The sequence below is a fragment of the Salvelinus fontinalis genome, chromosome 4 (genome assembly GCF_029448725.1).
Source record: "Salvelinus fontinalis isolate EN_2023a chromosome 4, ASM2944872v1, whole genome shotgun sequence".
NCBI lineage: Eukaryota > Metazoa > Chordata > Actinopteri > Salmoniformes > Salmonidae > Salvelinus > Salvelinus fontinalis.
The window spans coordinates 86,924,133-86,940,256 of record NC_074668.1 but is presented as its reverse complement, the minus strand read 5'-3'; the positions used below and the strand labels follow the sequence as shown (position 1 = coordinate 86,940,256).

Genomic DNA, 16,124 nt, shown 5'->3' with positions numbered 1-16,124 from the left:
GTCAAAATAATGACACCCCTCTCCTCTGTCAAAATAATGGCACCCCTCCTCCTGTCAAAATAATGACACCCCTCCTCCTCTGTCAAAATAATGACACCCCTCCTCCTGTCAAAATAATGACACCCCTCCTCCTGTCAAAATAATGACACCCCCCTCCTCCTCTGTCAAAATAATGACACCCCTCTCCTCCTCTGTCAAAATAATGACACCCCTCCTCCTGTCAAAATAATGACACCCCTCCTCCTGTCAAAATAATGACACCCCTCCTCCTGTCAAAATAATGACACCCCTCCTCCTGTCAAAATAATGACACCCCTCCTCCTGTCAAAATAATGACACCCCTCCTCTGTCAAAATAATGACACACCTCCTCCTCTGTCAAAATAATGACACCTCTCTCCTCCTCTGTTAAAATAATGACACCTCTCCTCCTCTGTTAAAATAATGACACCTCTCCTCCTCTGTTAAAATAATGACACCTCTCATTCTCTGTCAAAATAATGACACCCCTCTCCTCCTCTGTCAAAATAATGACACCCCTCCTCCTGTCAAAATAATGACACCCCTCTCCTCCTCCTGTCAAAATAAAGACACCTCTCCTCCTCTGTCAAAATAATGACACCCCTCCTCCTGTCCCACAACTCCATCTCCCAGAATGCACTGACTTCTCTCCTCCTGTGGCGGTGATGCTGATGATCTTCCTCTGTCTGGAGGCCTTCCTCTTCCTCACCTTCACCGTGGTGATGTTCGGAACGCAGATACACTCCATCTGCAACGACGAGACGGTGAGACACCGAGCAAGCCACACACTGTGGTCGTCACACACCGAGCGCGCCACACACCGAGCGCGCCACACACTGGTCGTCACACACCGAGCGCGCCACACACTGTGGTCGTCACACACCGAGCGCGCCACACACCGAGCGCGCCACACACTGGTCGTCACACACCGAGCACGCCACACACTGTGGTCGCCACCACTTAAAGGAACACTTTAAGGTTAACAGCAGTGGTGGAAAAAATACTCAATTGTCATACTTGAGTAAAAGTAAAGATACTTTAATAGATAATGACTCAAGTAAAAGTGAAAGTCACCCAGTAAAATACTACTTGGGTAAAAGTATTTGGTTTTAAATATACTTACGTATCGAAAGTAAATGTACAAGTACTGTTGAAGTCGGAAGTTTACATACACTTAGGTTGGAGTCATTAAAACTCGGTTTTTCAACCACTCCACAAATTTCTTGTTAACAAACTAGTTTTGGCAAGTTGGTTAGGACATCTACTTTGTGACACAAGTCATTTTTCCAACAATTGTTTACCGGTTATTTCACTTATAATTCACTGTTTCACAATTCCAGTGGGTCAGAAGTGTACACACACTAAGTTGACTGTGCCTTTAAACAGCTTGGAAAATTCCAGAAAATTATGTCATGGCTTTAGAAGCTTCTGATAGGCTAATTGACATAATTTGTGTCAATTGGAGGTGTACCTGTGGATGTATTTCAAGGCCTACCATCAAACTCAGTGCCTCTTTGCTTGACATCATGGGAAAATCTAAAGAAATCAGCCAAGACCTAAGACAAAAAAATTGTGTAGACCTCCATAAGTCTGGTTCATCCTTGGGAGCAATTTCCAAACGCCTGACGGTACCACGTTCATCTGTACAAACAATAGTACGCAAGTATAAACACCATGGGACCACGCAGCCGTCATACCGCTCAGGAAGGAGACGGGTTCTGTCTCCTAGAGATTAACGTACTTTGGTGAGAAAAGAGCAAATCAATCCCAGAACCACAGCAAAGGACCTTGTGAAGATGCTGGAGGAAACAGGTACAAAAGTATCTATATCCACAGTAAAACTAGTCCTATATCGACATAACCTGAAAGGCCGCTCAGCAAGGAAGAAGCCACTGCTCCAAAACCGCCATAAAAAAAGCCAGACTATGGTTTGCAACTGCACATGGGGACAAAGATCGTACTTTTTGGGGAAATGTCCTCTGGTCTGATGAAACACAAATAGAGCTGTTTGGCCATAATGACCATTGTTATGTTTGGAGGAAAAGGGGGGAGTCTTGCAAGCCGAAGAACACAATCCCAACCGTGAAGCACGGGGGTGGCAGCATCATGTTGTGGGGGTGCTTTGCTGCAGGAGGGACTGGTGCACTTCACAAAATAGATGGCATCATGAGGATGGAAAATTATGTGGATATATTGAAGCAACATCTCAAGAAATCAGTCAGGAAGTTAAAGCTTGGTCGCAAATGGGTCTTCCAAATGGACAATGACCCCAAGCATACTTCCAAAGTTGTGGCAAAACGGCTTAAGGACAACAAAGACAAGGTATTGGAGTGGCCACCATAAAGCCCTGACCTCAATCCTATAGAAAATTTGTGGGCAGAACTGAAAAAAGCGTGTGCGAGCAAGGAGGCCTACAAACCTGACTCAGTTACACCAGCTCTGTCAGGAGGAATGGGCCAAAATTCACCCAACTTATTGTGGGAAGTTTGTGGAAGGCTACCCGAAACGTTTGACCCAAGTTAAACCATTTAAAGGCAACGTGACCAAATACTAATTGAGTGTATGTAAACTTCTGACCCACTGGGAATGTGATGAAGGAAATAAAAGCTGAAATAAAAAAAATTCTCTACTATTATTCTGACATTTCACATTCTTAAAATAAAGTGGTGATCCTAACTGACCTAAGACGGGGAATTTTTACTAGGATTAAATGTCAGGAATTGTGAAAAACTGAGTTTAAATGTATTTGGTTAAGGTGTATGTAAACTTCCGACTTCAACTGTCAGTTCTTTCCACCACTGGTTTACAGGAACAGTGAACCTCATTCAACGGTATCTATAGATATCTATACCATCTCTGTCATTGGATGGTTCACTGGCTGTTTCCCAGGGTTCACTGGCTGTTTCCCAGGGTTCACTGGCTGTTTCCCAGGGTTCACTGGCTGTTTCCCAGGGTTCACTGGCTGTTTCCCAGGGTTTACTGGCTGTTTCCCAGGGTTTACTGGCTGTTTCCCAGGGTTTACTGGCTGTTTCCCAGGGTTTACTGGCTGTTTCCCAGGGTTTACTGGCTGTTTCCCAGGGTTTACTGGCTGTTTCCCAGGGTTTACTGGCTGTTTCCCAGGGTTTACTGGCTGTTTCCCAGGGTTTACTGGCTGTTTCCCAGGGTTTACTGGCTGTTTCCCAGGGTTTACTGGCTGTTTCCCAGGGTTCACTGGCTGTTTCCCAGGGTTCACTGGCTGTTTCCCAGGGTTCACTGGCTGTTTCCCAGGGTTCACTGGCTGTTTCCCAGGGTTCACTGGCTGTTTCCCAGGGTTCACTGGCTGTTTCCCAGGGTTCACTGGCTGTTTCCCAGGGTTCACTGGCTGTTTCCCAGGGTTTACTGGCTGTTTCCCAGGGTTCACTGGCTGTTTCCCTGGGTTTACTTTCTGTTGCTCTTCAAATCAGGTGATTAAATGGAGAGGATGCTATTCGTATGCTGAAGGATTGTCTGTCTGTCGATCTGTCTGTCTGTGTCTGTCTGTGTCTGTCTGTCGATCTGTGTCTGTCTGTCAATCTGTCGATCTGTGTCTGTCTGTGTCTGTCTGTCGGTCTGTCTGTCGATCTGTCTTCATGTCGATCTGTGCCTGTCTGTCTGTCGGTCTGTCTTCATGTCGATCTGTGTCTGTCTGTCGATCTGTGCCTGTCTTCATGTCTGTCTGTTTGTCTCGTCTCCCAGGAGATCGAGCGTCTGAAGAATGAGAAGCCGAGGTGGGAGCGGCGTGTGCGCTGGGAGGGGATGAAGGCCGTGTTCGGAAGCCCGCCCTCCGTCCTCTGGCTCAACCCATTCACCGGCCTGCGTCTGCGGCGCCTACTGATGACACGTACATGCCGTAGTGGTGTGGAGTTCTCTGTCTGAGGGCTGAGCAGCCCAAAACACAGCTCTTCCCCGTCTGATACCCCGGACCTCTCTGGACCGTCTGATACCCCGGACCTCTCTGGACCGTCTGATACCCCCGGACCTCTCTGGACCATCTGTTACCCCCGGACCTCTCTGGACCGTTGGACACATCATGGGGGTTTTGGTGGTACCTTCTGGACTGATAGGATGGGGTGTGACCTGTAACTTACATCATGGAGAACAGCTGTACCCCCCCCATTCCCACTACAGGGCGTCTCCTGAAGTCCCTGTCTCTCTGCTGAGACAGACCAACAGAGTGGAGGGGGACTAAGACTTCTGTCCTCCACACAGAGAGACTAGGGCTGAATATGGGTCTGTATCTGGGTCTGTCCTCCACACAGAGAGACTAGGGCTGAATATGGGTCTGTATCTGGGTCTGTCCTCCACACAGAGAGACTAGGGCCGAATATGGGTCTGTATCTGGGTCTGTCCTCCACACAGAGAGACTAGGGCTGAATATGGGTCTGTATCTGGGTCTGTCCTCCACACAGAGAGACTAGGGCTGAATATGGGTCTGTATCTGGGTCTGTCCTCCACACAGAGAGACTAGGGCCGAATATGGGTCAGTCCTCCAGACAGAGAGACTAGGGCTGAATATGGGTCTGTATCTGGGTCTGTCCTCCACACAGAGAGACTAGGGCTGAATATGGGTCTGTATCTGGGTCTGTCCTCCACACAGAGAGACTAGGGCTGTATCTGGGTCAGTCCTCCACACAGAGAGACTAGGGCTGAATATGGGTCTGTATCTGGGTCAGTCCTCCACACAGAGAGACTAGGGCTGAATATGGTCGGTCGGTCCTGGTCTTCCCTGCCTCTGGCCACAACCCAAGTGTACTGACTACTGATATTAAACAGCCTGGACATGGAGTCTACTGAACACAGACCATCACTACTGGTATTAAACAGCCTGGACATGGAGTCTATCTACTGAACACAGACCATCACTACTGGTATTAAACAGCCTGGACATAGAGTCTATCTACTGAACACAGACCATCACTACTGATATTAAACAGCCTGGACATAGAGTCTATCTAATGAACACAGACCATCACTACTGGTATTAAACAGCCTGGACATTGAGTCTACTGAACACAGACCATCACTTACTGGTATTAAACAGCCTGGACATAGAGTCTACTGAACACAGACCATCACTTACTGGTATTAAACAGCCTGGACATAGAGTCTATCTACTGAACACAGACCATCACTACTGGTATTAAACAGCCTGGACATAGAGTCTATCTAATGAACACAGACCATCACTACTGGTATTAAACAGCCTGGACATAGAGTCTATCTACTGAACTGACACCTGAACTATGCCCCTGATGCGACAGACTGAACAGGTGACCTGGACCATGTGACCTGGACCATGTGACCTGGACCATGTGACCTGGACCATGTGACCTGGACCATGTGACCTGGACCATGTGACCTGGACCATGTTCAGTAGACTCAAATGGGACAAACACATTGAAACGGGGGAGGTACTACCAGAATTTAGCTAATCCGAAACGCTGAAAAATGTATTTTTGTTGTTTCTTTGTATTTTGTCTCATTGGTTGTTTTTCCTAATTGTTTAGGAGCTGCTACAGTGATTCCCAAGTCCTGTCCCCCCCTTTACCAATGTTTCCCAGACCCCAAGTCCTGTCCCCCCCCCCCCCATTACCAATGTTTCCCAGACCCCAAGTCCTGTCCCCCCCTTTACCAATGTTTCCCGACCCCAAGTCCTGTCCCCCCCATTACCAATGTTTCCCAGACCCCAAGTCCTGTCCCCCCCCATTACCAATGTTCCCCAGACCCCAAGTCCTGTCCCCCCCTTTACCAATGTTCCCCAGACCCCAAGTCCTGTACCCCCCCTTTACCAATGTTTCCCAGACCCCAAGTCCTGTCCCCCCCTTTACCAATGTTTCCCAGACTCCAAGTCCTGTCCCCCCCATTACCAATGTTTCCCGGACCCCAAGTCCTGCCCCCCCCCATTACCAATGTTCCCCAGACCCCAAGTCCTGTCCCCCCCTTTACCAATGTTCCCCAGACCCCAAGTCCTGTCCCCCCCCCTTTACCAATGTTTCCCAGACCCCAAGTCCTGTCCCCCCCTTTACCAATGTTTCCCAGACTCCAAGTCCTGTCCCCCCCTTTACCAATGTTTCCCAGACCCCAAGTCCTGTCCCCCCCGTTTACCAATGTTTCCCGACCCCAAGTCCTGTCCCCCCCATTACCAATGTTTCCCAGACCCCAAGTCCTGTCCCCCCCATTACCAATGTTTCCCAGACCCCAAGTCCTGTCCCCCCCTTTACCAATGTTTCCAATGTCCTGTCCCCCCCTTTACCAATGTTTCCCATGTCCTGTCCCCCCCCTTTACCAATGTTTCCCAGTCCCCAAGTACTGTCCCCCCCTTTACCAATGTTTCCAATGTCCTGTCCCCCCCTTTACCAATGTTTCCCATGTCCTGTCCCCCCCTTTACCAATGTTTCCCAGACCCCAAGTCCTGTCCCCCCCTTTACCAATGTTTCCAATGTCCTGTCCCCCCCTTTACCAATGTTTCCCATGTCCTGTCCCCCCCTTTACCAATGTTTCCCAGACCCCAAGTCCTGTCCCCCCCTTTACCAATGTTTCCAATGTCCTGTCCCCCCCTTTACCAATGTTTCCCATGTCCTGTCCCCCCCTTTACCAATGTTTCCCAGACCCCAAGTCCTGTCCCCCCCTTTACCAATGTTTCCAATATCCTGTCCCCCCCTTTACCAATGTTTCCAATGTCCTGTCCCCCCCTTTACCAATGTTTCCCAGACCCCAAGTCCTGTCCCCCCCTTTACCAATGTTTCCAATGTCCTGTCCCCCCCTTTACCAATGTTTCCCATGTCCTGTCCCCCCCTTTACCAATGTTTCCCAGACCCCAAGTCCTGTCCCCCCCCTTACCAATGTTTCCAATGTCCTGTCCCCCCCTTTACCAATGTTTCCAATGTCCTGTCCCCCCCTTTACCAATGTTTCCAATGTCCTGTCCCCCCCTTTACCAATGTTTCCAATGTCCTGTCCCCCCCTTTACCAATGTTTCCCATGTCCTGTCCCCCCCTTTACCAATGTTTCCCATGTCCTGTCCCCCCCTTTACCAATGTTTCCCAAGTCCTGTCCCCCCCTTTACCAATGTTTCCCAGACCCCAAGTCCTGTCCCCCCCCTTTACCAATGTTTCCCAGACCCCAAGTCCAGTCCACCATTTTGTTCCCCCTCAGCCCTCCTGACCTCCCTCATGATGAAGATTGTTTCAGTCCACCATTTTGTTCCTCCTGACCTCCCTCATGATGAAGACTGTTTCAGTCCACCATGTTGTTCCCCCTCAGCCCTCCTGACCTCCCTCATGATGAAGGCTGTTTCAGTCCACCATTTTGTTCCCCCTCAGCCCTCCTGACCTCCCTCATGATGAAGATTGTTTCAGTCCACCATGTTGTTCCTCCTGACCTCCCTCATGATGAAGGCTGTTTCAGTCCACCATTTTGTTCCCCCTCAGCCCTCCTGACCTCCCTCATGATGAAGATTGTTTCAGTCCACCATGTTGTTCCTCCTGACCTCCCTCATGATGAAGGCTGTTTCAGTCCACCATTTTGTTCCCCCTCAGCCCTCCTGACCTCCCTCATGATGAAGATTGTTTCAGTCCACCATGTTGTTCCTCCTGACCTCCCTCATGATGAAGGCTGTTTCAGTCCACCATTTTGTTCCCCCTCAGCCCTCCTGACCTCCCTCATGATGAAGATTGTTTCAGTCCACCATGTTGTTCCTCCTGACCTCCCTCATGATGAAGGCTGTTTCAGTCCACCATTTTGTTCCCCCTCAGCCCTCCTGACCTCCCTCATGATGAAGATTGTTTCAGTCCACCATGTTGTTCCCCCTCAGCCCTCCTGACCTCCCTCATGATGAAGGCTGTTTCAGTCCACCATTTTGTTCCCCCTCAGCCCTCCTGACCTCATCTCTCATCTCTCTGCTGATTTAGTTGTCGTCACAACAGAGCCATTGTGACACAGGGTATTGATGATCGTCAAACAACAGTTTGTTTTATGAGATGTGAGTACCCTAATCAATACAATCATCAATCATGCAAATATCCGCCATTGATTAATGCCGTATCTTTTTAACTGTATCCGTTTGATTTATGATTGTAGATATAATTTGTTTTAAAATAAAGAGCTTTAGTCTGTGAACAACTTGTCCATTTGTAAAAGGCTGATGTGGAAAAAGGACCCTCATTATTAGACTGCCTGAGGCTCTGTAGGATGTGTCTCTGGAGATTATTAGACTCCCTGAGGGTCTGTAGGATGTGTCTCTGGAGATTATTAGACTCCCTGAGGATCTGTAGGATGTGTCTCTGGAGATTATTAGACTGCCTGAGGCCCTGTAGGATGTGTCTCTGGAGACTCCCAGAGGGTCTGTAGGATGTGTCTGGAGACATGCTATCTGGAGATTATTAGACTCCCTGAGGCTCTGTAGGATGTGTCTCTGGAGATGATTAGACTCCCTGAGGCTCTGTAGGATGTGTCTCTGGAGATTATTAGACTCCCTGAGGCTCTGTAGGATGTGTCTCTGGAGATTATTAGACTGCCTGAGGCTCTGTAGGATGTGTCTCTGGAGATTATTAGACTCCCTGAGGCTCTGTAGGATGTGTCTCTGGAGATGATTAGACTCCCTGAGGCTCTGTAGGATGTGTCTCTGGAGATTATTAGACTCCCTGAGGCTCTATAGGATGTGTCTCTGGAGACATGCTATCTGGAGATGATTAGACTCCCTGAGGCTCTGTAGGATGTGTCTCTGGAGATTATTAGACTCCCTGAGGATCTGTAGGATGTGTCTCTGGAGATGATTAGACTCCCTGAGGGTCTGTAGGATGTGTCTCTGGAGACATGCTATCTGGAGATGATTAGACTCCCTGAGGCTCTGTAGGATGTGTCTCTGGAGATTATTAGACTCCCTGAGGCTCTGTAGGATGTGTCTCTGGAGATTATTAGACTCCCTGAGGGTCTGTAGGATGTGTCTCTGGAGATTATTAGACTGCCTGAGGCCCTGTAGGATGTGTCTCTGGAGACTGCCTGAGGCTCTGTAGGATGTGTCTCTGGAGATTATTAGGAATAGGAATAGGGTGCCATAGGGTCCTGGTCTAAAGTAGTGCACTATATAGGGAATAGGGCTCTGGTCTAAAGTAGTGCACTATATAGGGAATAGGGTGCCATAGGGCTCTGGTTTAAAGTAGTGCACTATATAGGGAATAGGGCTCTGGTCTAAAGTAGTGCACTATATATAGGGAATAGGGTGCCATAGGGCTCTGGTCTAAAGTAGTGCACTATATATAGGGAATAGGGTGCCATAGGGCTCTGGTTTAAAGTAGTGCACTATAGAGGGAATAGGGCTCTGGTTTAAAGTAGTGCACTATATAGGGAATAGGGCTCCATAGGGCTCTGGTCTAAAGTAGTGCACTATATAGGGAATAGGGCTCCATAGGGCTCTGGTCTAAAGTAGTGCACTATATATAGGGAATAGGGAGTCATAGGGCTCTGGTCTAAAGTAGTGCACTATATAGGGAATAGGGCTCCATAAGGCTCTGGTCTAAAGTAGTGCACTATATAGGGAATAGGGCTCCATAGGGCTCTGGTCTAAAGTAGTGCACTATATAGGGAATAGGGTGCCATAGGGCTCTGGTCTATAGTAGTGCACTATATATAACAAAAATAAATATATTATTTCACCTTTATTTAACCAGGTAGGCCAGTTGAGAAGAAGTTCTCATTTACAACTGCGACCTGGCCAAGAATAAAGCAAAGCAGTTCGACACAAACAACAACACAGAGTTAAACATGGAATAAACAAACATACAGTCAATAATACAATAGAAAAAAGTATATATACAGTGAGTGCAAATGAGGTGAGATAAGGGAGGTAAGGCAATAAATAGGCCATAGTGGCGAAATAATTACAATATAGCAATTAAACACTGGAGTGATAGATGTGCAGAAGATGAGCTCCGTTAGACTATCCTACCAATCACTGGAGAATAAACTGGATGAGCTCCGTTAGAGACTATCCTACCAATCACTGGAGAATAAACTGGATGAGCTCCGTTAGAGACTATCCTACCAATCACTGGAGAATAAACTGGATGAGCTCCGTTAGAGACTATCCTACCAATCACTGGAGAATAAACTGGATGAGCTCCGTTAGAGACTATCCTACCAATTGTACGTTTGTTAATAGAACGGAGGGGAGAGGCAGGTTATTTTTTTTCTTAAGTAGTTTCGTCGGGGTGCCCGCACTTCGGCCTCTCAAGCAGTCTTTTCCTTTTATGAGTCTTTGGGATCAGGGCCCGGTCCAGTCTTTGGGATCGGGGCCCGGTCCAGTCTCTGGGATCGGGGCCCGGTCCAGTCTCTGGGATCGGGGCCCGGTCCAGTCTCTGGGATCGGGGCCCGGTCCAGTCTCTGGGATCGGGGCCCGGTCCAGTCTCTGGGATCGGGGCCCGGTCCAGTCTCTGGGATCGGGGCCCGGTCCAGTCTCTGGGATCGGGGCCCGGTCCAGTCTCTGGGATCGGGGCCCGGTCCAGTCTCTGGGATCGGGGCCCGGTCCAGTCTCTGGGATCGGGGCCCGGTCCAGTCTCTGGGATCGGGACCCGGTCCAGTCTTTGGGATCGGGACCCGGTCCAGTCTTTGGGATCGGGGCCCGGTCCAGTCTTTGGGATCGGGGCCCGGTCCAGTCTTTGGGATCGGGGCCCGGTCCAGTCTTTGGGATCGGGGCCCGGTCCAGTCTCTGGGATCGGGGCCCGGTCCAGTCTCTGGGATCGGGGCCCGGTCCAGTTTCTGGGATCGGGGCCCGGTCCAGTCTCTGGGATCGGGGCCCGGTCCAGTCTCTGGGATCGGGGCCCGGTCCAGTCTCTGGGATCGGGGCCCGGTCCAGTCTCTGGGATCGGGGCCCGGTCCAGTCTCTGGGATCGGGATCGGGGCCCGGTCCAGTTTCTGGGATCGGGATCGGGGCCCGGTCCAGTTTCTGGGATCGGGGCCCGGTCCAGTCTCTGGGATCGGGATCAGGGCCCGGTCCAGTCTCTGGGATCGGGGCCCGGTCCAGTCTTTGGGATCAGGGGCCCGGTCCAGTCTCTGGGATCAGGGGCCCGGTCCAGTCTCTGGGATCGGGGCCCGGTCCAGAGTGAGCAGTATGTCCTGCGCTGCCGACTCCTTGAAGTAGAAATCATCATCCAAATGAAGGTTAGTGATCTCTGTTCTGATGTCCAGAAGGTATTTTCAGTCATAGTAAACAATGGCGGTAACATTATGTATGTATATAAAAATAGCAGAATTGGTCATGAGTCCGTAAATCGGCAGATATCCATTGCAGCAGTCTGATCCTTGACGTATTATATCCTGTTCATTTTTTATTGTAGTATTTATTTGACTGAAGTCAGAAGAAAAGTGGGACACTTAGGATTTCCATCTTCTGTAACCTCTGCAGACACACTGAGTGAACAAAACATTAAGGACACCTTCCTAGTATTGAGTTGCACCCCACTTTTGCCCTCACAACAGCCTCAATTCTTCGGGACATGGACTCTACAAGGTGTGGAAAGCGTTCCACAGGGATGCTGTCCCGTGTTGACTTCAATGCTTCCCACAGTTTTGTCCTTTGGGTGTTGACAAACGAACATTGTTGCAGTTCGTGACACTCAAACCGGTGTGCCTGGTACCTACGACCAATTATTGAAAGATGTTTTTAAATGTGTCTCAAATTGTCTTTATAATGTGTTATTTTGCATAATAAACCTGATTTGATTAAAATTATGATGGCTATTTGGCTGTTCCATTTATTGCCCTGTGCAAAAACGTGTGGATGTGAATCAATATGCATTGAATTTGAAGCTGATAAGATCATGTTAGATTCATATCAATCAGAATATTCAAGAATCAATGACGGTCACCAAGAAATCTAAACATTGTGACTTTAAATCGCGCGCGGCATACAATTCGCGCGGCAAACAAACGCATCAACCAGCAGCGTTTTCTCCTGCTAAAATAAATCAAATCTGACGTTCATTTGACAAAAGCTGGATGACCAAGTCCCTCCGCCTTCACTAAATAAATGGTGTATATTTATATATATTATAATACAACAAAATAAATACATAGGACATCACTACACGTATATTTTATCTGAAGAAAACATAAAATAACAAAGTTTAAAAAAAAATCACTACATATAAATTGAGTTTAAAAAATGTAAGTACCTAAAATAAGGTTACAATTGTATAAACCTACGATAGTTGTAAGAATAGAGTACGAATGTAATTCTATATTCAAACCAATACCTTCAGGATTTAATTAATTCAATCGCATTTTTGCTTTGGAGAACATGTCACGATAGATGCTCAATGTATGTTTAAAGGTTGCCCCCTGCTGGATAAGAAATGTAATACATTCTTAAGATAACTTGAACTCCAACCACAAGATCCCTCCTAGAGGGAAATTCTTCTGGAATGCAAAATATTCCTGAAATTGAATGGAAGAAAGCTTGGTTGCTCCCTCATACATTTTGTATATCAAATAAAGTAAAAGAAATTCACTTAAATCTTGCACGAAATATACCCTTGCAATAACTTGTCTAAATGCATGGACTTAGAGGACATAATGATGCCTTTTCTGTGATAAAGGGAAGCTATTATACACATGTTGTACGAGTGTGACTCTGTGAAGTTATTTTGGAGCGAGTTAAGTATTTATATGTTTTATTTCATTAATGAGACCCATGTATTTACAATGAAAGATGTTACTAAAATGAAAACAAAACATTTTAATTAGTCGTTCTTTTCTTCATTCTGTCTGGTAAATGTTATATACACACAAACAAAAAAATCTGTCGCCAAATGCAATATATTTTTACTTAAAATCCAATATTTTATAAAAATCTCTAGAATTAGTCAATAACCATTAAAAAACACTATTCTAAATGAATGGTAATCGGTTTGACGCGATGACGTCATTGACGTGGTGCGTAAGGTGAGCGTAAGGTTGACTAAACACTAACCAGCGCGGCAGATGAGAAAAGCTTGTTTACTTCGTTGATGTGGCGGCAAAACCATAACATGGAGGCGAGTGAGGACCGCGGACTAGATGTGGAATGTGTTGTTAATCGGTGGATGGTGGATTATTATGTATCTGTGGCGTTTGAGGCTTTCAAGAATGAACAGGACACTGATTTCTGTGAGATCAGAGACATCCTTCAATGTGAGTAACGTTTGCTCACAAATGCAGTTAGCTAACTAGCTAACGTTAGCATCTTCGCGAACCCAATACAGGTTTCTATACCGTCTCTGCCTAAGATAGCTACGTTAACTCCCGTGTTACCAGTTTGCTTAGCTAGCTATGCTAATAAACTTTTTGTTTTATACCATGTGTTACCTAGTTAGCTAGACCAGTTGGTATGACTAGATCCCTGGTGAACAGTTTAGTTTTGGTCCTAACGTTAGCACCACACAGCTGATTTAAATAACGTTAGTCAACTCATTATTTATTATTTGAATCAGCTGTGTAGCGGAAGGACAAAAAATAAACCTTCATCCCCAGGGGTGCGTTCAGTTCGTTTGAACGTTTGCTACGGTGCGTAACGTTTTGTACTGAACGACACGTTTTCCCAAAACGTTATTGAACAGACCTGTCTGGTCCGTTCGGTGGGTGTGTTGGGTTTGGTTTGAAGCGGTGATTGATGTTGTTAAAGACAAGCGGTGCATTTTTGAAGCCACAACCCCTCACCGTTTTTCAATTGGTCGTTCAGTACCGCATAGTTTTCGTTCATTTAACGTTCTGTTGCGTTTTTATGTACTGAACGCTGCCCAGGACCGAGTTTGGGAAACGCTGAGTTGGCTACACATTTATTTAACTAGGCAAGTCATGTAACAAGTTCGTATTTACAATAACGGCCTAACCTGGACAACACTGGGCCAATTGTGCGCCGCCCTATGGGTCTCCCAATCACGTCCGGTTGTGATACAGCCTGGAATCGAACCAGGGTCTGTAGTACCTTAGACCGCTGTGCCACTCGGGAACTCATCTAGGAAAACCCTTCTCCACATGTCGGGTTTCCACGGGTTACATTTGCAGACATTTTGCTCAATGTGAACTACAATTCAAACCGGTTTTCAAAACATAAGAAAATATGCCCCTTATCTTTCATATCAGCGAGAAATAATATTTTAAATAAAAAAAATATATATACACTTTATCAGTTTTTGCACAGATCCAGTCTGTGTGTGCATCTGGTTGACGAACTATCCTTCCTCCCCAGTTAAAGGCTCTGCGTGGTCGATCTGAGGCCTGAAGTAGCAGAACAGACATCAGAGCTTTCATACTTCTAGCACTAAGCAGAACTGTTGTCAAGGAAGTTGTCAAGGAAGTGAGTTTGTGTAGGACTGTACCGCCCCCACCTACCGTCAACCAATCATGTTAATGCGGAACTATACAGAAGCCCTCTGCATTGTTACAACATTTGAGAGGCTCACGGCGACGTGGTACGGGGCTTGATTTGGCCTCTGCATGCCCCAGAGGTACCGCTATTGCGTCACACCCTCCATACGAAGGTCCGACCACATTTCGGATCAGGCATAAATTGGCTTTTACGTTGACACACACAGGTGTTCGGAACACGCTAGATGGCTCATCTAATCTAAATCCCACTGTATTGGTCACAACCTGAATCACATCCGGCTGTGATTGGGAGTGCAGTAGGGTGGCGAGCAAGTGGCCCAGCGTCGTCTGGGTTTGGCCGGGGTAGGCCGTCATTCTATATAATAATTTGTTCTTAACTGACTTGCCAAGTTAAATAAACATGCCGAATACAACTGGTGTAAGACTTTAATGTGAAATGCTTACTTAGGAGCCCATTCTGTTCAGCAGTCTGATGGCTTGGGGGTAGAAGCTGTTCAGCAGTCTGATGGCTTGGGGGTAGAAGCTGTTCAGCAGTCTGATGGCTTGGGGGTAGAAGCTGTTCAGGAGTCTGATGGCTTGGGGTAGAAGCTGTTCAGCAGTCTAATGGCTTGGGGGTAGAAGCTGTTCAGCAGCTTGGGGGTAGAAGCTGTTCAGCAGTCTGATGGCTTGGGGGTAGAAGCTGTTCAGCAGTCTGATGGCTTGGGGGTAGAAGCTGTTCAGGAGTCTGATGGCTTGGGGTAGAAGCTGTTCAGCAGTCTAATGGCTTGGGGGTAGAAGCTGTTCAGCAGCTTGGGGGTAGAAGCTGTTCAGCAGTCTAATGGCTTGGGGGTAGAAGCTGTTCAGCAGTCTGATGGCTTGGGGGTAGAAGCTGTTCAGTAGACTAATGGCTTGGGGGTAGAAGCTGTTCAGCAGTCTAATGGCTTGGGGGTAGAAGCTGTTCAGCAGTCTAATGGCTTGGGGGTAGAAGCTGTTCAGCAGTCTAATGGCTTGGGGGTAGAAGCTGTTCAGCAGTCTAATGGCTTGGGGGTAGAAGCTGTTCAGTAGACTAATGGCTTGGGGGTAGAAGCTGTTCAGCAGTCTAATGGCTTGGGGGTAGAAGCTGTTCAGCAGTCTAATGGCTTGGGGGTAGAAGCTGTTCAGTAGTCTAATGGCTTGGGGGTAGAAGCTGTTCAGCAGTCTAATGGCTTGGGGGTAGAAGCTGTTCAGCAGTCTTATGGCTTGGGGGTAGAAGCTGTTCAGCAGTCTAATGGCTTGGGGGTAGAAGCTGTTCAGCAGTCTGATGGCTTGGGGGTAGAAGCTGTTCAGCAGTCTAATGGGGGTAGAAGCTGTTCAGCAGTCTGATGGCTTGGGGGTAGAAGCTGTACAGCAGTCTGATGGCTTGGGGGTAGAAACTGTTCAGCAGTCTGATGGCTTGGGGTAGAAGCTGTTCAGGAGTCTGATGGCTTGGGGTAGAAGCTGTTCATCAGTCTGATGGCTTGGGGGTAGAAGCTGTTCAGTAGTCTAATGGCTTGGGGGTAGAAGCTGTTCAGTAGTCTAATGGCTTGGGGGGAGAAGCTGTTCAGCAGTCTGATGGCTTGGGGGTAGAAGCTGTTCAGTAGTCTAATGGCTTGGGGGTAGAAGCTGTTCAGTAGTCTAATGGCTTGGGGGTAGAAGCTGTTCAGTAGTCTAATGGCTTGGGGGTAGAAGCTGTTCAGCAGTCTAATGGCTTGGGGGTAGAAGCTGTT

The 16,124-nt window shown here is 47.6% G+C and overlaps 3 protein-coding genes across 9 annotated transcripts in view; all 3 read left to right on the top strand.

The window, feature by feature from the left end:
• LOC129854587 (palmitoyltransferase ZDHHC7-like) overlaps positions 1-11,763 on the top strand; it is a 52,120-nt gene extending 40,357 nt beyond the window's left edge. For both annotated transcript variants that reach the window (XM_055921820.1, XM_055921819.1), the window contains 2 exons: positions 654-784; positions 3,735-11,763. In XM_055921820.1, the coding sequence (XP_055777795.1) occupies positions 654-784; positions 3,735-3,914 (311 nt within the window). In that variant the 3' untranslated portion in view covers positions 3,915-11,763. The remainder of the gene's footprint in view (positions 1-653; positions 785-3,734) is intronic.
• LOC129854585 (uncharacterized) lies at positions 5,589-11,763 on the top strand. 3 transcript variants are annotated; one of them, XR_008759334.1, is made up of 3 exons: positions 5,589-7,201; positions 7,251-7,368; positions 7,418-11,763. XR_008759334.1 is itself a non-coding variant. In XM_055921815.1 (2 exons), the coding sequence occupies exon 1, from the start codon at positions 5,589-5,591 to the stop codon at positions 7,365-7,367; it is 1,779 nt and encodes a 592-aa protein (XP_055777790.1). In that variant the 3' UTR covers position 7,368; positions 7,418-11,763. The 3 variants fall into 3 exon arrangements, 2 of the variants coding, with proteins under 2 accessions (XP_055777790.1, XP_055777792.1); XM_055921815.1 differs by having other exon boundaries at positions 5,589-7,368; XM_055921817.1 differs by having other exon boundaries at positions 5,711-7,201; positions 7,251-11,763.
• Positions 11,764-12,917: 1,154 nt separating this feature from the next.
• terfa (telomeric repeat binding factor a) overlaps positions 12,918-16,124 on the top strand; it is a 37,679-nt gene continuing 34,472 nt past the window's right edge. The window contains exon 1 of one of the 4 annotated variants that reach the window (XR_008759333.1): positions 12,918-13,203. Coding sequence is in view for 3 of the 4 variants with exons in the window: in XM_055921814.1 (XP_055777789.1) it covers positions 13,041-13,203 (163 nt within the window). In the remaining variant the exon portion in view is untranslated. The remainder of the gene's footprint in view (positions 13,204-16,124) is intronic. The other 3 variants (XM_055921814.1, XM_055921813.1, XM_055921812.1) reach the window with 3 other exon arrangements.